The following is a 21,495-nucleotide window of genomic DNA, read 5'->3' on the forward strand; positions in this document are numbered from 1 at the left end:
GAGAAACCACAAGACACTGTTGTTTCTGGATTAATCATCTCTTTCAAAGCAATAGATGTGATTATTCTATTAGCTCTGAAACTGATGAGTGATGCCAGGATACATTAATAGTCCACGAGCACGACTATGAAAGAGTAGCAGCCAGCATTTTCTTCCAAGCCTATTCTCCTCGTGAGAGAGCCGACAGACAATAATATAAATAGCATTCATAGAGGTATACATTATTGAACCGTATCATCCAGTGGGTCAGCGGGCTGTCAGGAGTAAAACGGCATTAGGATAACACGAAGACCTACCGTTGACTACAAAGTGTGTGTGCTGGTGTGTGTGTGTGTTTATTCCGGAGTATTTGTGTAGGCATGCAAGTGTCTGCCTTCGCCTGTTTGGACATGCATGTGCATAACTGTGTCTGAATGCCACTGATGGATAAGACAAAGAATGGAGTGATGGGGAGAGAGTTAACTCAGCCCCCGAGGCTGGAGGCAAGGTTGTCATCCTGCTCACACACTCTCCTCACACCCTCACACCCTCTGCCCACTCCCTCACTGTCCTGCCTCCCGCCTCCGATTCCACTGGTCAAGGACATCTAGTTGCCACAGGGCAAAGGGGCAAACACTCAGTCTGAGCCGTGATCAGACAGTCGGCCGCTCACCGCACTGCATCACCTCCTCTTTAATCCTTCACATCGACGGTATTGACCGCACACACTTCAAAGGTTTCAAAGTTAAAGTACAAACGGATGTGCAAATAGAACTCTAACAAGTAGTTTCTTTTCATTCATCTATCGCCAAGGTCACATTAAAGCATCTGACTAATTAGTTAAACTCCATCATTTGATTGACATGAAATACAAATAAAAAAACACAAGGTAAATGATGCTTCCCACAGTAAACAGTCTCCTCCCCTCAGTCTTGTAACGTCATCCAAACACACCAACCGATGCCAACCCGTGTAGCTCTGGAGTGAGCTGAAGTTGCGTCTGATGAATAAGTATAAATTAGAGTGCACACTGCTCAGGTGAGTTTGTCTCATTCATTGGATGAAATCTCTGGATTGGTTCTGTCCCTCGGTGAGGTTGCACCCCCTGCTGGCAGCAGACGTACAGTGCAGCGCTCCCAGGTCAGACTGAACAGTTCCCGAGGGTGAACCACCTCTCCTTGTCAAGCAGCTCTTCAACCAGTCTAATGTTGGTAGCAGCTACAAAGGCCCTCTTGCTCATCACCGTCACTTCCAGCACCATCCCATGAAGCACTGGGATGGAATTGTACTCCAACTGTGAATGAGAGGCAGATATTTTCACGATAAAAGAACATTTTGACTATTTCCGCTGTGCAGTTTAGGCTTTTATCTGAAATATCTGTCACTTTTTTTTGTTGCATTTCCTTCCATTTGGCTTTGCAAAGGCTGTGCAACATGAAACGATGTTAAAGACTCTGTTAAGTATGTGAGAAGCTTCAGGTTTAGAGTCTGCAGGGTTCAAAACGCTCAAAGATGAGACTCGCACAGCGGGGAGCAGCGCAGCAGGCAGAGCACGCATTGCATATTATCTCAAAACTTTGGGGAATGATACTTTTTGAAACTTTGACTGACAGCACTTTATCTTGGATATACACAATCGAGCATTTAGAAATGAGACACGTTTAATTAAGTTATGTGAGGCCATTGTGGGAATCCCTCTTCTGTTGCTCTTCCTGTGGGGCGTTTTCCTCCTGAGTCGAGGATCTGAAGAAGGGTTAATCCCTTTGAGGCTAAATAACCAGAATGCGACATGAACTGTCCCTTTAACAAAAACCACGAAAGCATTACTTCCTTAAAGCATTACTTCCTTAAAGCATTACTTCTTTAAAGCATTACTTCCTTAAAGCATTACTTCCTGAAAGCATTACTTCATTAAAGCATTTCTTCCTTAAAGCATTACTTTCTTAAAGCATTACTTCCTTAAAGCATTACTTCCTGAAAGCATTACTTCCTTAAAGCATTACTTTCTTAAAGCATTACTTTCTTAAAGCATTTCTTCCTTAAAGCATTACTTCCTAAAAGCATTACTTCCTTAAAGCATTACTTTCTTAAAGCATTACTTCCTGAAAGCATTACTTTCTTAAAGCATTACTTTCTTAAAGCATTACTTCCTTAAAGCATTACTTCCTTAAAGCATTACTTTCTTAAAGCATTACTTCCTTAAAGCATTACTTCCTTAAAGCATGAATCCAATGGAAATACACAGGATGCTGTGACTGGTAAATCATGATGAGGGGGTGGGGAGGGTTGAAGTTGTACCAGCTCATTGAAGGTGGGGTTGTCATTATTGCGGACCACCTGCGTCTTCCTCTCGTAGAGCTGCTGAGGGTCCGGTCTCAGATGCGTGACCACGTAGGCGTTGGGGTTGGCCCCGTTTGCCTGCTTCTGTTGAAAAGAGAGAAAGGGCCAGAAGGGATGGCCCGGCACTTGATCACACACCATGAAGTATTTATACGGGAGAACACATTTACTATGTTTGCTTTCCTCTTGTTAACCGCGAGACACAATGCAAAGATAAGAGTGAAGGAAACTCACAATGTTCTTTAGGTGTTTTACCAAGACCGAGAGCTTACAGTCGGTGTAAGAAATGTTGAGCTGGATCTGAGGACGGGCTGCTGCAATAGATCAGCGCATTAATGTCAGTAAATCACAGCACAACATCTAATATGAAGACTATCATCCAATCTATATTCACATTATACAGTAAATATTGTCTTTAACATGACAGCCACTGGTTATTTAAGAGCAAGGAATTACCTGCCACCACACTTGCCGGGGCTGTGCTCGGGCCGTCCAGGAACAAGCTGCACACAAATTCATTCTGCGAGTGACAGAGCGAGGCAGCGCTGCAGGTTAGAGTCGGGCACAACGAGAGGTCACTGAGAAATCAACACGTGAGCAGAGGAACTTACTCCCTTGCATGGTCCCTCAAAAAGCTGCTTCAGGTACGTGTTCAGCAGGGACACCCTCCTACTCATGCTTAATGACATCTTGACTGACCACTGAGGAAACCTATTTTGAGAGAAGCGTCCAATTACAACATTATTGTGGAAGGAAAATAAGCGATGTCCCTAAATAAAGTAGCCCCATGATGTGAGCTGCAGGTGTTTACTTTGTCTTCACTCACTGAGGCAGCTTGGTTTGAATGAAGTATTTCTGCAGCTGCTTATCAATCAGCTCCAACTGCCCAAACGTCTTGTCAATGTTCAGAAAACCATCGTCAATGGTTACTTTGAGGTGATAGGTCTGCAAATCAAACAGAGCTAATTGAATGTATAGAGAGAGACTGCTGAGAACACAGGATCCACTTCAGCCCAAGGATCTGTAGAGCGTCCACCTCTTAGTGTTTTAGTGTCCGTCTGTCTTTAGTCAACAACATTAGATTCACACAACTTTATTAAACCGTGACAACCAAGGAATACTAAACATGTGGGTTTGGACTTTTACAGTGTCTTCTAGAATAGAAGTCAATCCTAACCAATCATCTTCTTGACCAGTTTTATTGTTAAATATTTCCTCTGTTTAATGTTTGATTTCTGAAATGCATTTGCTTGAGTCCAAATCCAAAATAACTTGTGGGCTTGCACTGTGCTAACAAAACGGTGGAAATGAAGAGTTCCCATGTGCGTATCATAAACATTTACTCATCAACTGGGAAGCCCTTATTTACACGACCTTTACGTAAACACCTGAGTGTATGATACTTGTGAGTCTGAGTAGTTTGGCAAACCCCATGTTGACTTAAGGAGCTCCTCAAACAACTAAACCTAACATCATGAGGCTTAATCTGATCAATGAGCAGTGAAATGGCAACACACATTAGTAACACACAGTAACACACAGTAACACACAGGGAAAGCCTGTCCACACACAGCAGGCCCGACACACACAGTCAGAGTGCCAGAGGTCGTTACTCTTGGAACAAATGTGTGTGAACCTGCCCCAGCTCCACGTGTTTCCTCAGATCCCCTGGCTAGTGGGATCTTTCTGTGGCGAAGTGGCATATCTTTATGAAAATGGACACTTTGCCTGAATAAACGCAGCACAAAGAACATGCCGCCTCACCGCATCTCTTACCCTGCTGGTGCATCTCTCGACGAAAGCTTTTTGGATGTTGGTGTTGGGAGAGGGGGCGCTTATCCCGATTTGTGCATCTTGTTTCTTCCCTTGACCCATGCTGTGTGTCAGGAAGTTGACCTTCACTGCCACACAGCCCATGCTTTCCTTGATCTTCCTGCAGTAGAAGGGATATAATCCGTTACTGTAATAATCAGATTAATGCAGCGGCAGAAAAACTAAATAAAAGGATATTTTGAAGATGTTGTTTCATTAGAGAGAGTGTTTGTGTGTGGCGCATTAAATCACTTTGTAAAGTAGGAAGTGGCCTCCTTGTCCGTGTCGTAAGGTCGGAGGTTGTTCTGGACATACTGCAGGTCACTCGAGTCCTTCAGTTCTGGCATTCCTGCATGTAGCATCTGGAACCCACACGAAGGAACAGGTGCTTATGTGAAATCATCTATTCTCAGATATAGCTAGGAGGTTGTCACGGTGATGATGTTATTCAGTGAAGGTCTTACCAGCTCCAACAAGCTGAGTATCAGTGCAGAGCGCTTTCTGATTAGGTTGTAAGCGTTACAGCAGAGATCCACAAAGTCATGCAAGAGCTGAGGCTTGTGCCCCCCGTCGGTGATGAAGTGCTGCATCTCAGACGTGAAGATGAACGGTGATCGGTCCCTTTTGCCAAAAGGAGCAGGGGAAGGTTTTGGATGATTCACATTTGTATTTTTAACAAAAATGGCACTTTTCACTTTCTCAAAGTAGCGCTTGACTTATTGTTCACTTGCCTTTTAAAGCTTCCGAACTTCTGCGCGTTGCCCATGATCTTGCCAAAGTCGATATGAAACATGTGCCCGCTGTGCTTCAACATGATGTTGTCATTGTGGCGGTCACAGATCCCCAGGATGAAGGTGGCCACACACCACCCTGCACACGAGTGGATGAAGTTCATCACAGCCTGCACATTGGCGACAGGAGTGTTACACAATGCAACAAAGACAAGTGAATTATTGTGATGTACAAGTGTACGGCGCAGCATAAAAGTGAAGTTATAAAAAAAATTATCGTGGTCCTAACCGTGTCATAGTCCTCCTTAGTTTTGTTCCGCATGTGGAACCATTTCTCCAGTGTGTCTTCTCGAAGGGTGCCACCCAGACCCCACTCCTGCTGAATATGCCCCAGGGTCACTGCATCTGGGACCACCTCCACCAGGCCTGGATATATACACAGAATACATGGGAATAAAGTCAATTCACAGCCCCAGAGCTAGGTTGTAAGACAAGGAACATATTATGGTACAATAAAAAACACAAGTACAAGTACACTGACCCTGAGCTCTGCCCGTGGAGAGACACTTGTAGGTGATCATTCGCAGGTCCATCCCTTCCTTCAGCCAAATGCCATCCATCACGCGGACTATCTGAAGCATCAGCATGTCCTGACGCAGGTTATCTCCCGTCTGAACGACACATTAAGTCATGGAAACGACAAAAGTTGCTTTTGCAGCCCATGTGCCAAGTAATTTAGTTTAGTTTTATTAGAGTGGAGGCTCTGCAGGCTGAACATCTTCTCATTGGAAAACTTTGTGAATAAAACCTTTCTCTAAACACAGGAGGACAGATAGCCTTACACGGCAATTTTAGTGGTATTGACTTAGAAAACTCGTACGACCGCAAAGACAAAAGTAAGATGCATTTAAAACACGGTATAACAGTGTTCTTGCATGTGGATCAACAAAGCAACATATTATTACCAACCTTGCAGATGACACGAATGTTTTTGGCCAGAGGGTCAGAGCAGATGAATGAGACCCCGAGAGGAGCGGCGTTGGAGTTGTAAAAGGAACAGGCCTGCAAGTCACATATCAGAGGGGTCCACTCTCCAGAATACAAATGTGTGCATATTAGATTAAAGTGATGACATCATAATGTGTTGTGTAATGTTCTTACGTCCACGTCCAATGCCTTTACACGGACCGCAGGATCCAGTGGGAGACAACAGCTGATCCCATCGCTGAAGAAGTCATCAATCTTCAATTTTTCTTTGTTCAGAATATTCTGCAGAAGAAAACGCATAAAATGAAAGAGCTAAAATAAAATGCATGACTAGCACAGTTAGTTATAATCCTGGAGGATCAGAGGCCACTAAGGGAGCGAGTATGAGTGCGTAGGTGGGAGATCTGTTCACACACCTTACGTTGAGCCTTTTCAGCGGTGCGGACCTTCTCAGCCACCTGGACCAGCGCAGACACCAGGCGGGTTTCGTGCTCCAGCTCCTGCCTCAGTGCTCGGCCACCACAGTGCCGCAGGGCAGCCTGGACCTTACTAAACCAACCCTGGTAGTAGTGGTCAGTGTGGGCGTCCTCCAGCAGCCTGCCGGCATGTCGATAAACAATAAATTACGTAACTTTACTGAAAACTTTACTGTGAAAAACACAGCATTGAAACACACAGAAATACAAATATATCTATCTATCCATCATATTTATGTATTTTGCACAGAAGTGAATTTACCTCAACTTCATTCCTTTTTGCACAAATAACTCAATCTAATTATAAACCTGTCATCAAGTCGTTAACATTTTGTGAACTGTAATCAGAACCGACATTCCCCCAGTTTGATGTCCGACTGCTGCTCACCAGTAGAGTTGATGGGCGATCCGGATGTTCTTCATTGATCTCTCCAACAGCAGCATCACCAGAGGGCCATCCAACTCCCACTCGCTCCTCAGAGCCTGCAGCACAGGTGGTCAAACGACAACTTCACCACTGAGGGATCTATTGAGTGTTGATGGCTTAAACAGTTCAATATTGTTTTGGTCACCGACACGGTGAGGCTGACGATGAATGGTGAATGTGCTTCTTGGATTTTGTCACCGAGTGTGTGCAGTTGTAGTTTGTGTGCTTACCTGGACCAGCTGTGGTAGAAACACCTCCAGCTCTCCATCTTGAAGATGCTCAAAGTAATGAACTGCAGCCTTCCTCACAGTCTGATCATGAAAACTGTTAAACATTTTAAAAAGATATATTCAGTTGCATCATGGTAAAAGGTGTAATGTTGGGTTATTGGGCTCCGTGTATCCCAGAACATCAGAGGGAACATCATCCAGAACAGTGAGAAATTGTCAGCTAGTGTAAGTTTGTATGTAACTTTGAATATAGTGTGTATATATTTTTTGCCGTTTGTATATAATCTTTTGCTGTGGTACAAGTGGTACAATACTGTATGATAGATTCAGTGACATAATGCAGACCCCAAAAAACAGAATGGAACATAGAGATGATAAACAATAAACAAATAAAAAGCATGACAGAAAGATCTGTATTAAGCAAGCGTGCTAATTCCAACTTTTTCTTTTTAATAGAGCAGTGGGTAATTATATTTTCTCTTTCATATTGTTTAGAAAAGTATTCCATAAACAGATAAAAGTCTTTGTGGAGCCTAGTGGAGTATTTTTTTCTTTCTATATTTAAAAATGTGCTGTACGGCTTTGATCCAGTGAATAAAAGGCAACAGGGAGTGCATCTTTCTATTGAAGAAAAATGAGGCATCTGGTGAGATTTGGTGAGTACACGGGGGTCTGGAGGGACAAAGATGGCTGTGAATGGTCACCGGTCACTTGTTTTGTTCTGGCCTTCTGAGATTGTTTTAGAGATCTCTTAGTTTAGTACAGAACCAGAACATACAGGATGAGCATGAGCAGTGGGAGACAGGTGTGTGTTTGCTCTTGGCAGCTTTGCATCATGACTGCGTCTACGTGTCTGCATGTGAACCAAGAGGAACTTACTCGTCACTGAGCAGGAAGAGGGCCTCCTCGGGTTGAAGGATGGTCCAGTTCTCGACAATAGTATAGATCTCCGTCAGGTCTTGAGGACGCCACTTGGGGACTCCACCCAGCAGCAGGTGGAGAAAAGTATTTTCTTTGTCACTGCTGTGACGCTTACCCCAGAGGAACTCCTTCTCGTTGTGTGTTAGACTGGGGAAGGAGAGAAGAGGAACGAGTTCAGGGAAACAAACAAAGGATCTGTCATCAGGTATGAATGTTTTTTTATTTTTATCTCTGTGTTGTTGTGCGTGTTTGTTTTATTATTGCTACTGCGTCAGAACCAGTTGCCCCAACGGGTTTAACTTGAGAACGAGGGAATAGAAATCTCCTTTTAGAAATGAAAACATTCTGCATTTACACAAATATAAAACTTGTAATGCAGGACATATACATACAGTAGTTCATAATATAATGTGCGGCGCTTTCTTCTACTCACAAGCAGAGGCAGTGCTTCTTGGAGACGTTCAACCTCTTCCTCTGCAATGCCTCACAGGGCTCAGTGAAGAGCAAGGAGCCGGGGAGGGCGATGGGCCTCTGATACCTCCACTCAAGCTGATTTGGAAACTCAAGCTGGGGAAAGATGGGCGGGGGGTGGGGGGGGAGAGATCTGTGGGCAGGTAATGGGATGTTGTTTGTCTTTTGGTCAGCAGGCGGCAGAGTTATACCGACCTGCAGGATGACGCCGATGGCCCGACTGTGGCCATCAAACAGAGCCGGGGAGGGACGGACAGGCAGCTCGGCCAGTGTGGACAAACTGAGCAGAACGTTCCCCTGAACCAGAGTCCTAGACACACACACACACATCATTTTGATTATAATATATGGGAACAAATAGAGAGGTCTCTCTGTGTATGTTTTGTCATAAGAAAGGAGAGTAGAGCAGTCGGAGGAATGAATGATCTTTTCTTTAATAAGCTAAAAGTGATTTTAAATTTTTCTTCTAAATCTAAAAATGGGTTAAAGGGCCACTTCAGCAGTTTTGCAAATAGAGCCTCGCAGTAGTTCAAGCAGACACAGTGGTCCTTTTATACTGAAGTCACATCGCTGTGTTGCGGCCGATAATTCAACTCCACCTCCTCAGCCTCCGCCGTATATGCATCATCCTTTGGTTAAAATGTGATTTGTAAAATTCAAACCAGCCCACATGTTTATACAGAACCGGGAGAAGATGGTGTAAACGTTGTGTATAACCTACCTGTCGCTGTAGAGAGGTAGTACAGCCCAGCCTAAAAGCTCAGGACTCTTGCCTCGCTTGGAGACCTTGAGGCGAAATGTCAACATGCACTCATACGGCAGCTGATTAACGACAACAGGAAACACCATCCTACAATCAGGAAAACAGTCAGAAATATGTCTTTTTTTCCTCAGCCATCTATTTATCTTAAATATTTGCATCCACTTTTTTATACTATTACTGACATGTATAAAACATGACTGATTATTTCTCAAACGCACACTTAGGACTCAGTACAAAAAAGGACAATAATGGTGTGAAAGACGCTAAATCCTCGTTCATGACATGCCATTATTCTGTGAACAGGGAAACAGGAAGTTGGATGAGCTTTACAGTTGAGCCCTCTACAAGATCTCGCCCTTACACACGGCTGCACTGGATCTTGTTTCCGGATGACAAGGCGGTGCTGATATTCTCAGAAATGACCGTGTCACAGATCTTAGTTCCTCCGTACGTCAACTCACAGGAAAGAGAGAAGCATTCGTAACTAGAAGCAACGGAGAGGAAAGAGAGAGCGATGAAACGTCTTGCCCTTATCAGGGTCGTGTTCAAGATTAGTATTTGTGTGCATACGATTGTGTATCAGTACGTGTAAATGCACACATACTTGGTCAGCCAGTTGCGTTGCAGTTGGTAGAGAGCAGAAATGTCGAATCGTAGGATTTCAGTGTGGCCCTCCACGTCCACTGTTTGCAGGTCGCTGGTGACCTCCTGACCTCTGAAGTCTGACAGGAAGTTGTCAAAAAAGATGTGAAGCACTTTCAGCAGCGCCCCGTGGAGCATGCTCATGGCTGGAATACAGAGAAATAAATACACAATTCACCAAACCAGTCACACTTTACTTTAAATCCCCCTATTTAGCTTGTTCAAGCCGTTATTAATAACTGAAGGACATTTGTTGTACAGCATTTGTCAAAAACTTCAACTTCCCTATGAAGCACATGTTTCTTATTACTACAACTGTGACTTGCTCTATCTCGCATGACAGTTATACAAGTTGTACAGGTGCAGCTACTCACCCATTTCATACTCTGACGTCTCTTCGTGACTCTGTAAAAAAAAAGAAAAGAAGAGGGAACACAGCGTTGTAATGTATTGTTATAAAAGTCATCTTAAAAGAAATAGCTTAAAGCAGAATAAAAATGTGATCACATGAGGAGAAAAAAAAGATAATACAGAAGTAGAAATGTTGAACTGTAAGTGACGTCCCACCAGAGGTGTGGGGTTGATTCTGTTGAGCCGGCCGATCGCGTCCTCCAGCTCCTGACACGAGAGGCCACACAGGAGATTGCAGATGGAGCGAACACGGAACTCGAGCGTATTGACGTTTATCCCCCACTGCAGACACGACGACATGAATAAGCCAGCTTCAGATACATTTAAATGATTCTGAGGTGGTGGACCCCACAGCAGACAGCTACAACACAATCACATACTGGGATGACTGTCCCTCTGGTTATCCTCTCTTTACTGACCTTACTTCTCATCAGCCCCGTCACCTCTCTGTTGTAGCTGCTGAGCACGTCCTGCAGGCTCAACCTGAGAGAGGAGGACGGGTTAAACACACACATATGGCATCACGCTAGAGGACCAGAAAGCAAAGCTGCCTGTCCTCATGTTGTCCACAAACAGACAGTGGCTGACACATGACCCACTGCACAGTTTTCCATTTCACACAGCTGGTGTGGGAGGCATCTTACTTGCAGGTGTTGAAGACACAAACAGGACGCAGGAGCCGGTACAGCTGACACGGCGCTCTGTCGTCCTCCCCCTCGGAGAACAAACAGATTTAAATTTCTGTATGTCAATTTATTGTGTCACGTTTTTTGAAATTCTTAGAAAGCTTGTAGACTACCTTAAATGGCACTGAGTATTTTTCATCTCTGGTTACATCAGGTTCACCTTTAATCCATTTAATTTGTGCTGCTAGATGCCACCAGCGATGACATGATGTGTAAATAGAACAAAGTCAAGAACTGAGGGTGGAGGTTTTTACAGCTACAATAACCCTGAACTATAAGCTGGCGAGGGTGTGTGTGTAGGTGTGTGTGTGTGTGTGTGTGTGTGAGAGCAGCAATTCAAGACTGAAGATCGGCCACCCCTTCTGGGTAAATAATCTACTGCTCTAGAGTTTGAACTGACTCACATCCCTGCACAGGCGGTGCCTGAGGTTGTTCTCGTGGAGCAGTCGGAGGGGGACGACTCGTTTTAGCTTGCAGGAGGTCTGAATGGTCTCGTGCATACCCAGCAGCTCTTCACTGAGGAGAGGTCATCACATGGAACAATGGATGTGGAAACACAGCATGTTTGAACACAACATTGAATAAACAATCATTTCTGGACGAGTGACTTACTTTTGGAGATACTCGTCAGAGTCGCACAGTTTTAAGTAACGATGCCCGGGAGTGAGGTCGAGCAGCTGGGAGATTTCATCAATCAGACTCTTCACGGTCGTGTTCCCTGGATACAAGATTCAGAGTTCAGAGTCCACATTCTTCTGCAGGGACTGAAGTACTATCAACAATGAAGTGGAGCTACTTTGCATTTTTACTTTAGAATTGAATGGCAGGACATTTTTACAGAAATAATACCTGTTGTAACATTGTGGTAAGGCTACTTTTTACATTTAAGTATAGGATTTGATAACTTCTTCCAGAACTGCAAACATAGATGTCAAAAACTACATTAACAACAGTTTCACTACGTTTACTCTACACCCTATAATTTACCAGTATAGGTTTTATCTTGTGAGTCTGTGTGAGTTCTCGTGGCAAAACGCAAAAGGAACTGCCACAGAATTGTTTTTGAGAACTTTGCCAGGTGTTTAAATGTCTGTCTGTGTCCAGATGTGGTCACCGTGATCGGGACGCAGTCATGAAACCTTACAGGTGTTTAGTTGAGATCAGAGTGGAGGTTGAGCACAGGGTTAGGAACTGGTCCAATGAGATGCTGGTGTGTCTCCAATTCAGATCATTGTGATGTTTAGGTATGACATCATCAAATGAAAGACAACTGTCTGAATTTACTAATGGGGATACCATCTCCTCATTTTCTGCGAGTACAAATTGAAACTATTATATTCACTCCAATTGCCTGTGGCACTGCGTTGGCTCATCGTACCTGTGGCGGGGAAGGGCAGCAGGTGATTATCCCACTCAATGGCCACGCTGAGATTCACCTCCACCCGCTGCAGCAGGTCCGGGTGGATCCGTAACAAGCGACTCCACACCACACCCGAGTTATGAAGGCTGTCTGCGTGCCCGTAGCGTAACATTAGCCTGCCAGAGACAGTAAATAGAAGAACAGGTTGCCAGAGTCAAAGTGGTAGTGTGAGGACAAATATGTTCTGCACTTAAACTATGACTCAGTACGAGGATAATAGGAAAAGTTTTCGGAAAACATCCTCATGTAAAGATACATTTTGTAACAATTACATATGACCCAGCAGTAAAAAGCTACTCATAAAAATAAACAGTATATGCCACATTTAAAGTAGTGCTACTGTTCTGGTTTTATACGTCATTTTCAGAGGTAGTGTCTTTAAGGTGGATAATAAAAAATTATAAAATTATAATTCATTTTACAGTAGTCAAACAGTCAAAAAGATATATATATATAAATATGTTGGAACATATTTTCATGAACTCTCACTTGGACGTTGCAGCACAAAAAGAAGCGAGCCTTTTGGTGCTGCCCTGAGGGGTGTCTACTAGTGGGATGGTCCATGGGTCCTAGAGGGGAACAACAACAAGACAGATTGCACTCGCAGGCCTTTTCTCTGATTTTTGCCAACATTAAGTCATTTGATTCTATCACAAAGGAGCGTTTTGTCCTAGTAGAGGGAGAAACGCCATTAGATACTCACATGATCGTGTATTTCTGTTCGGGAACGATTCAGTCTGTGAGCGGGCCCAGTGAGGTCAAAGGAGAGCTGCTCTTTGCAGTTGCGGAGGGGGATTCGTGTTTTGGAGCGGGGAGGAGGAGGAGGTGCAAGGCCTTGTGTACCCGGTAAACATGCACTGGGCAGTCTGGTTCTGAGTGGAGGGGGAGGGACACGTTTTGGTAGAGGTGCAGGCAGAATGTCGGCAGGAGGCGCGGGGAGGTCAGTGGCATCTTGTCTCTGAACCGTTGCATTCTTCCTCTGATTGGGATCCATCACATTTTTAGGAAGTCAAATCCTCCCGTCTCACACGTTCAGCACGCCCTCACTTCATAACAACGCACAACTATGTGGTATGAAGACAGACAACGGAAATCAGAGTTAGGAATGAATGACAGTGTGTGAGACGTAGACAAGGAAGCCGTTTTATGACTGGAGTCGAACAGAACATCGGTCTAATTATTAACAGGCTTTCAAATCTTAACAGGAAATCTACTAGAGCGCGCCTCTGTGGCAGAGGGAACCGTGACAGAAGTCCTCCATAACAGCATTACCAATACATGAGGTCAAACATTAGGATTTAATAAGAAAATAGGCTTTTCACATTACTGAGGATCTCACAGTTACTAAAAGCACATTTACTAAAAGAACATTCTCAGTTGCCAACTTTAGATAAGATCGAATTAACCCTTTTTTTAGTTGTTGCCAACTTACCATCAAAGGTATGTGAACGTGCCGGTGAATCCATCTTGTGTAGAAGAGGTGAGTGCCCAACTGGAGCCGCACACAGCTGGTTAGACCTGCTCTGAAGCCTGGAAAGCTTCCCATCTGTGCTTCCTCACCCCGCCCTCTGTTCCCTCTGTTCCCTCCTCCCTCTTCCTCCCTCCTCCTCCTCCCCACTCTGCACCACACAGAGCTTTCCCTCTGCTGGAGGAAAGAGAACATTACAGTACATGTGTTCATTATTCTTGTTGTAGAGAAATGCATTAATGAGTTTGTACTTTTGTTAAATTTGCAAAAGAAAAAAAAAATCATGAAAGCAATAAGCACATTATATCTATTTGTAATATATGTAATCTATAAATACATCCAGTTCAACTAATCAACAGAGTACATCACATCCACACCTCACACTCTGGAATGTCACTGGGCAGGTGGAGCTATACAGGTTGTGAAGCTAAACGAAAGCAGCAAGAAAGAAATGTGTGTTTGCGTATTCTCCAGCTGACACATACGGTAAGATGTATTTATTTTTTTAATCTGAGGAAGGGTTTGGATGTCATAGGAGGCATTCTTTGTGCTGTCATACAATTCCTAGACGTCTCATTTGAAACACGGAGTCCTGCGTACTGATTGTTGGCTCATACCCTTCTGAGTAAAGTGTGTGACTCTCCACAGCAATACGGGTTCGTCCTCCCGGAGCTGAGAAAGCCCGACATGGCCTTTCAGTCGACACCGACAACAACGACACTCCACTGAATGTGTCACAAAGCCGTGAGCTGAGGTGCACGGAGCACTGGGTGTACTGGGAGGAGATCATGCACACAGAAATGTATTCCAACCACACAACTCCCCACATTTCACCCCCAAACCCCAAACCGGGGTTTCCTGGCTACTATGCACTCATCCCCGTTGTCCTGCTCACGCTGATTGGATGTGTAGTGGCAGTGGTAAGAATGGATTTGTATTTTTAATTTCACATGACTGCAATATAGATTTATCTTTTAAGTACATATTGTTTTTCTCTTCAGGTTGTTTATGTCAGAAGGAGATCAAGGTAAGTGGTTTTCTGTGGTTTTCTGTGGTTTACGCATCACTTTCACAACAATTTGGTTTCTTTTACATCACAATTTGTTTTTTTGTGTATGTTTTGCTTTAGAATAAATGAGCTGCGGCATCGGCTGATTCCTCTGTACAGCTACGACCCCACAGAGGACGAGGACGAGTGGGGGGACAGTCGCAGGGAGGAGGAGGAGCTGGCTGTGAGCAAACCACTAACACTTTAATAAACCGTAAACCATTCACCTCAATTGTATATCGTACGTGGGTCGTCGTGACCATTTTCAACTCATCAATAATTAGTTTTTTCTTTACAGGAACCCTTGTTTAAGGAGGGAAATCTCTCCTTTTTAGGGGTCTAGAGGTCACGAACAGAAAACCAAGAAAGAACAAATGATGCGGTCGATTAAAGCAACGACATCTGCCGAGACTTTACAAATCCAGACTGGCCACTCGATGAAGTTTAGAACTGACATCTGGGAGACGATCCACAATTACAGCACCATATCAAATAATCACATTTGTCTTCCCTCATGACCTGTGGTTTGCAGAGCAGCAGATGGCGCTGTGATCTTTTCTTTTGCCTCAGTTGAGATTTTCTTTTAGACGGTTCAAAGTGTTTTAAAGGATTTGAAGCGTGATGTTATTGTTGAGCAATGAACTGAAAGATAAAATCCAAAACAAAAAAGCTTGTTTGTGTGTGTGAATTCCTACAACTATTTATAGGGTTCATTTGGAAGCGCTTTAAATACACACCTGTTTGTGCTTGGTAATCAGAGGGGTGGCTGGCGTCTGGAGGTTCCTCAGGTCGGCTCATCGTCACTCGTTTTGAGGGATTCACAGACAAAAAGATGGGATCACAAAGAGAGAACAGGTGAAACATGGAAACCCGTAACACCTCGTATTGATGTAAAGAGTATATTACATTTAGTTGTATTTCACATTTTGTTACTGCCCGCATTGGGAGGGAGGTCATGCAGCAGCTGCTCATATAGACCTGTTCAGCACGTATGTGGACCGGCCACAGCTTAAGGCCAGGTGTGTATCAGTACGTCGTGTGAGCATTCCTGTTGTCGGCCGCTGCTTGAAGCGAGATGTTCCACTGCAGCCTCCATCCTGGTCACTCCCATATGCCACGTGACTTTTTCTCTCGAGTGCTCCTTTGTAAAGTATAACTGGGCCTCTTCTTGCCAGAATAAATGATTCTGGCTTTATGATATTCATCATTTCATCTTACACTCACCAGTGCGGGTTAGATACAAGGCGTCACCACAATTGATGAATGTGTGTAATGATATGAAAGTATGTTTGCAGTCTGCACCCTTCCTTCCTATTTAACTGTGTGGGTGGATTTACATTAGTCTGGAGCTCCATCTGCTGGGACCACGCAGGCTCCTGGCCTCCATCCTGCTGGCCGCGGCTCTGGTCCTCCCCGCTCTGAGCCTGGACAGCCTGCTGTGTTACTACTGTCCCCTGCAGCATAAAGGCAAGCCCTGCCCCGACATCACCAGCCAGTGTCTGCCTGGTCAGCGCTGCTCCAGCTCCGGAGGCCGCTACGGCTCCCTCCGCCTTCTGTCTGCTCAGGGCTGCTTGGACACTGATCTCTGTGGCTCCCATGCAATCATCTCTTATCGGGGGGTCAAGTTCAATGTCAGCCACGCCTGCTGCTGCAAAGACAAATGTAACGGCCGGCCAAAGTCTGACGCCAACCCGAAGATGCTAATGGGGATGAAAATAGATTATACCAACAATACTAAAGTTCATGGAGAGGAGCTTTCTGATTCATGTGCAAATTACACATCAGGGAGTTCCACATAACCTGCTAATGCATCATAGGGGATAGGCCTGTTAGCCATAGGCACTTACCTGAGTCTCTGAAAGGTCACTGACATCTGGTCAAATGTTTGTGACTACAAGGATGTTTCCTAAATTCATTTGTAAATGAGAGAAGACACCATGGTGCATGTTTTTGCTTGATTACATTTTTGCTCCAGAGAGAAAGGTGGACTTGTCAGCCATCCTCCTGGTATAGTAGAGTCAATAATCACATTATTCCTGTGGTTACTGATGAATTATTCCTAATAAAAGCACCATGATTAAGCCTCCCTCCTGGTGTAGTTCCTTTGTGTTAATTTGACATCAGGTGTGCTGGGAGGTGTGGCCTGTGCAGGAAGATCTGAGTCAGTGGCGAGAGCAGAGTTCATCAGGAGGAGCTCTGAAGCGTTTTACCTGTGTGATTGGAATTCAAATCTTTAACATGGGCAGGTGAGTGTTCATAATACAGTTTTTGTTTTTTAAAAGTTGCACACTGAAGTTGTCAGCCATCTTGTTTTGCCTCTCCTGCCTTGAGTGTTTTAAATGTGCCAATCAGGGACAATCCCTGACACCTGTGCAGAGGAATCAGGATTCAAAAAAGTTAACTTGCTAATTTCTTTTGTCTTTAGTGATTCTTATAACAAGAGACTGAAGGATGTGATTTTACATGTCCCATTTATTATAGCCACCTGGTGTACAACAAAGCCTATACAACCTTATATCTAATGTCCAAAAGTTTGATATTGCATCTTTTGTGACTTGATCATAACTGTGAGGCCACAGACATTTAACAGAACATTCACACACTATAAGTGGAATATGCCAAATTAATTAGTCTGTATTACTGGGCCTCTTCGTACAAGAATACATTTATTAAATTGTTCATAGAAAAGTTGTTTTACGCGATTCATTTCAGCTTAAGACTCAACAGCGGGTAAGAAATGTGCCGCCACAATTACTGTTTTCGTTAATTAGTGTGAATTCTTCTTCTTGCCACAATAGCTATTGAGTCTGAAATAACAAATGTCTCTTCTACTTGCAGGCCCAACATGTTGCAGCTCCTGCACTTTGCCGTGCTCTGTTTCTTCCTTCTCCTCCCCTCGGTGCTGTGTGACAACCTGTTTTGCTACTACAGCCCCATCCTGGAGGAGAAGAAATTTGAGCTCATTGTGACCGAGTGCCCTCCCGACGAGCTGTGCTTCAAGGCCGAAGGTCTCTATGGCAACTACAGCGCACTGTCGGCCAGGGGCTGCATGGCGAAGACGGCCTGCAGCCAGGAGCACAGCCTCCGCCTCAAAGGCACCGTGTACTCCATGAGCTACAGCTGCTGCGAGTCGCCGTACTGCAACTCCTGCCCGGGCGCCACAGCCAAGTCCCTCTACGTCACGGTCACACTCATGACTGTCGCTCTGATGACTGGCAGCTGGTGACTGAAGACACCTGATGCGCGGTGTTATTTTTAGGGTTTTATGTCGAGGGGGAATATGCTTGATGTGAGCGTTGGGAAGATGTATCTCTGCAGCCTCAGCATCGAGTAATGCAGAGAGCCCCAAGAGCTTTGTGGTGAACGCCCAGTCTAAAATCACTGAGGTGTGCACCAACCAGATGTTTCAGCATATTATTTTACATTATCTTGGTGAATATTGTTTTTATAATGTTTTAATGTCTTTTAAATAAAGTATATAATATTTTCCGAGACTCTTCTTCACACACACACACACACACCAGACATGCAGGCGACTATAGCGGTACTACTGGCCTTGACTCCACGTTGACATGAAGCAATGGTGTCTGGAGGCTAAAACACATTAACGATGAGAAAAGTATCAACAAATCAAAGGCTTATGTTTTAAAGAGTGAAAGACAGCGGTGCAAACAGTGTACAGTATGAGGTTTGGACAGTTATTTATTTCCCTTTTATAAGGCTGCTGGGTCTCCCCATAGTGGATATACATATATATACAGGAGATTGCTATACTGGAGTTACACTGAGGGCAGAGGGTCCATATTACACAGACTTCAAAAAACAACACTAATAGAGCCTCACCTCCAGGTATCAGAAATCAGCAGAGAGGGAGGGGGGAGGGGGCGCGCAACAGCACAAGAGGGGAGGTGATGCAGTCTGACTCGACTGCCTAATAACTTAACACTAGAAAATAACATACAGATTTCACGCACGGTGCATCTTAAATAGGTTACGTGAAGAACCATTTACTATAAATATCTGTATTTTCGGGAACCAACATATATAAAAAATGATAAATCAATGTTCAGTCTTTAATTTTTTTTCTCGTACTTTCTTCTTTTTCCCGTCGTGCATCTTTCTTTTATTCCTTCTTCCTGTAGAGGCCGGGCTTTTTTTTTCCCCACCCAGGCCCGATTTGTTCCAGATAAATGAGGAAAAGGAAACAGAACCCCTCCCCCCCTTAAAAGCATATGAATTAGTAGAAAACGAACGAACGAATGAACAGAACACCACAGTCAACTCATCACAAAAAGAACCCACAGACACACAGAACAGCAAGAACACAGTACTCTTATTTTTTAAAACTTTTTTTTGTCTTTATCCTTTACGCCCTCTCTTGGCGTACTGGTTGGCGGCAGTGGAGTGGTCCTCCCCCCCAACGGCTCAGTGGAACTGGGAGGAAACTCTCCAATCGGCTGGTCAGTTCAGCAGTGATATTTTATCTCAATTTCACAGTGTGGTTGGAAAAGGAGGATGAGGAGAGGGAAGGGGTGTGACAGGGAGGAAAGCCAGAGGGAGGGTTATCGGAGAAATCAGAGAAACCACAGCAACAATTAGAAAACAACGAGAAACCCCAACCGTCCATGAAGAAAAGTAAACAAAATGGCCGCTTCACTCCTTTCTTCTGAGTTTCATTCCCGCCGACCCGTGTGGTTGGGAAGGCCTTGATTAGCTGGTGTAAGCTGATTGGATGGCCTGTGTTTGTGGCAGAGGTTAGGGAGAGATGGGTGAGGGAGGGCTAAGGCTGACTGGAATCCGCTGTTGGATGGGACTCGACAGGCCAATATGTCGTCAGGAGCAAAAAGGATGGGCGTGGCGGATCGATGCATGATTGGCAGGTCAGAGGGCGAATCCCTTCTCGGTGGGTTCAGGCACGCTGTTGCAGTGCCCGCCTCTTGCGGCTGTAATAGTGACGCGCGCCGGTCTGTCTGGCAAAGTTCATCATGTAGTTTTGTTTACGGGTGCTGCAGGGATACAAACACAGTGAAAGAGGAGGGAAAGAGGAGGAGTGTGAATATTAGAGACCGAGTAAAGGGCACTACAGATCCATGCACCCCCATGCACACGCTCTCATCCATGCACGCTAACACACCAATGGTTGAATGCAGCTTTCGCACTCACTTACATCCATTTCCATGCTGGCATTTTGAATCATCTTCAGCCATAACCTCAAACACTCAACACCTGCATGGGTCTCATGGCTCGGAGAATGGGTGCCGCTACTCTACACAACTGGATTTTGATTACGTTCTGCACAAATGAGATGCAGCTAGATGGTGAGCATAGCAGTAGAACTACATGTAGCTAAGACTACATGTCACAGGACAAGACAAGGGACACAGAATCTACAAACATACTACCACAGACGCTACGGGGCAGACTCTGACTCTGAGTGTTTGAGGTCAGAGTTAACAGCCATCACTGGGAGAAAAGAAAAATAAGTAAACCATGACCACACAAGTGCAGGGTTATGAGCAGAGACGGGGTGGTTTTAAAACTAAAAGACAGAGAGAAGCTGCGGAAGATCGCTCTTGCTTCGCCTTTTCATAGCCTCTTCCATCCAGCAGGGCGTTGCCAGTGAGCCAGGAATGCAGCCAGGGCAGGGGCCTCTACGAAGCGGGGGTGGGGAGGGGTGACCAGGAGGAGTGGGGCAGGGGATGGTGGGTGTGGGTGTGTGTCTGTGTTTGTGTGCGATGGTTGATGCTGTGGAGGTGAAAGTGTGTGTGAAGGCGGATGGAGGGATGGCTGGTAAACTGCATGAGTTTGAGAGAGTGTGTGTGTGTGTGTGTGTGTGTGTGTTTGAGCTCCTGGCTCAGAGTCATGTTGTTGCTGTCCACAGACAGACAGTGAAAGAGGGATGGAGAGTTGTGGCAACGCGATGCAGAGAGCCATGCAAGGAGCTGGATGGAGGAGGTAAGTCAGATGAAACTCTCCCGCCGAAAGGGCCGACATTAATGAAGTGAGGTGCCCTGCATTGGGACTCATGCTGGTAAATAAATGAAAATACTTTTGGTGATTGGGAGTGTGATAAATGCTGGACCCCCAAATTATTTTTAATGTAGGATTTTCTTTTTTTTACTGTTTGTAAATTAGCAGCTACAGGTCAAAGCCCTCCAATGGCTTGAAACCAAACAAACAGATATATGTATAGTGATGGAGAACGTCACACATATACACACACACACTGTACCATTGACATTGGTGAATGTAAATTATTACATTTGAAATGTCTCGAATTATTATTTAAACTGCACATTGTTTATCAGGAATTAGTTTTCACCTGGTGAACGAGTGTTGAACCCAACACTAGTTCAACATTAAATAATAGTGCGGTTGTCCAATGAGACCACACAATGCCTATGAAGCTCTCTGTATTTCGCAGTAAACTGTAATCGTGGTGTCTGGTAAATGAGGCGCTGCGTTGGAGGTGAGCATTTATACATCAACCAGTCAGAGCAGGAAAAGGTTGAGAAACTGTCCTCCGTATCTGAATGTGCAAACAAACAAGCTGTTCCAATGTATAACCACTGCACAAGACGTATATTTATCTCATATTTATTTTTAAAATCTCTGTCACAACCTAATTGTAGACCCAGGTTGTTAAATAAAAGAAGCGGAGCAGCAGCAACAAGTAAAATCCT

At 44.5% G+C, this 21,495-nt stretch overlaps 3 protein-coding genes and 1 pseudogene across 4 annotated transcripts in view; 2 read left to right on the forward strand and 2 right to left on the reverse strand.

Moving 5' to 3' along the window:
• Positions 1 to 648: 648 nt before the first annotated feature.
• Positions 649 to 13,819, reverse strand: pik3c2g (phosphatidylinositol-4-phosphate 3-kinase catalytic subunit type 2 gamma). Its single transcript, XM_056416853.1, has 33 exons — positions 13,729 to 13,819; positions 13,000 to 13,360; positions 12,786 to 12,865; positions 12,255 to 12,412; positions 11,489 to 11,594; positions 11,281 to 11,392; positions 10,835 to 10,905; positions 10,610 to 10,673; positions 10,347 to 10,472; positions 10,154 to 10,184; positions 9,742 to 9,925; positions 9,499 to 9,621; positions 9,096 to 9,224; positions 8,570 to 8,684; positions 8,337 to 8,470; positions 7,862 to 8,050; positions 6,983 to 7,076; positions 6,714 to 6,808; positions 6,266 to 6,446; positions 6,024 to 6,131; positions 5,832 to 5,924; positions 5,404 to 5,533; positions 5,152 to 5,288; positions 4,863 to 5,032; positions 4,596 to 4,752; positions 4,384 to 4,493; positions 4,096 to 4,252; positions 3,146 to 3,264; positions 2,931 to 3,030; positions 2,776 to 2,839; positions 2,554 to 2,633; positions 2,278 to 2,403; positions 649 to 1,273 (listed from the first exon to the last, which is right to left on the reverse strand). Exons 2-33 carry the CDS (start codon positions 13,288 to 13,290, stop codon positions 1,121 to 1,123), a joined length of 3,987 nt encoding a protein of 1,328 aa, XP_056272828.1. The 5' UTR covers positions 13,291 to 13,360; positions 13,729 to 13,819; the 3' UTR covers positions 649 to 1,120.
• Positions 13,820 to 15,591: 1,772 nt separating this feature from the next.
• Positions 15,592 to 16,629, forward strand: LOC130194960 (protein Bouncer-like; annotated as a pseudogene).
• Positions 16,630 to 17,050: 421 nt separating this feature from the next.
• On the forward strand, positions 17,051 to 18,299 carry bncr (bouncer). The gene is made up of 2 exons (XM_056416188.1): positions 17,051 to 17,058; positions 17,651 to 18,299. The coding sequence occupies exons 1-2, from the start codon at positions 17,051 to 17,053 to the stop codon at positions 18,036 to 18,038; spliced, it is 396 nt and encodes a 131-aa protein (XP_056272163.1). The 3' UTR covers positions 18,039 to 18,299.
• A 197-nt stretch (positions 18,300 to 18,496) lies between these two features.
• The window catches only part of reln (reelin), a 92,461-nt gene continuing 89,462 nt past the window's right edge, over positions 18,497 to 21,495 (reverse strand). For both annotated transcript variants that reach the window (XM_056416793.1, XM_056416792.1), the window contains exon 64: positions 18,497 to 19,818. In XM_056416793.1, coding sequence (XP_056272768.1) covers positions 19,722 to 19,818 — 97 coding nt within the window. In that variant the 3' untranslated portion in view covers positions 18,497 to 19,721. The remainder of the gene's footprint in view (positions 19,819 to 21,495) is intronic.

Source organism: Pseudoliparis swirei, chromosome 6 (genome assembly GCF_029220125.1).
Source record: "Pseudoliparis swirei isolate HS2019 ecotype Mariana Trench chromosome 6, NWPU_hadal_v1, whole genome shotgun sequence".
NCBI lineage: Eukaryota > Metazoa > Chordata > Actinopteri > Perciformes > Liparidae > Pseudoliparis > Pseudoliparis swirei.

Excerpts from the sequence above, each read along its gene's own strand:
- pik3c2g (XM_056416853.1), bottom strand. The coding sequence starts at position 13,290 with ATGGATCCCAATCAGAGGAAGAATGCAACGGTTCAGAGACAAGATGCC. Across the intron at positions 10,906-11,280 it reads GGCACCGCCTGTGCAGGGAT|GGGGAGGACGACAGAGCGCC; the intron begins GTGAGTCAGTTC and ends TTGTTCTCCGAG. Across the intron at positions 5,534-5,831 it reads ACATTCGTGTCATCTGCAAG|ACGGGAGATAACCTGCGTCA; the intron begins GTTGGTAATAAT and ends TGTGTCGTTCAG.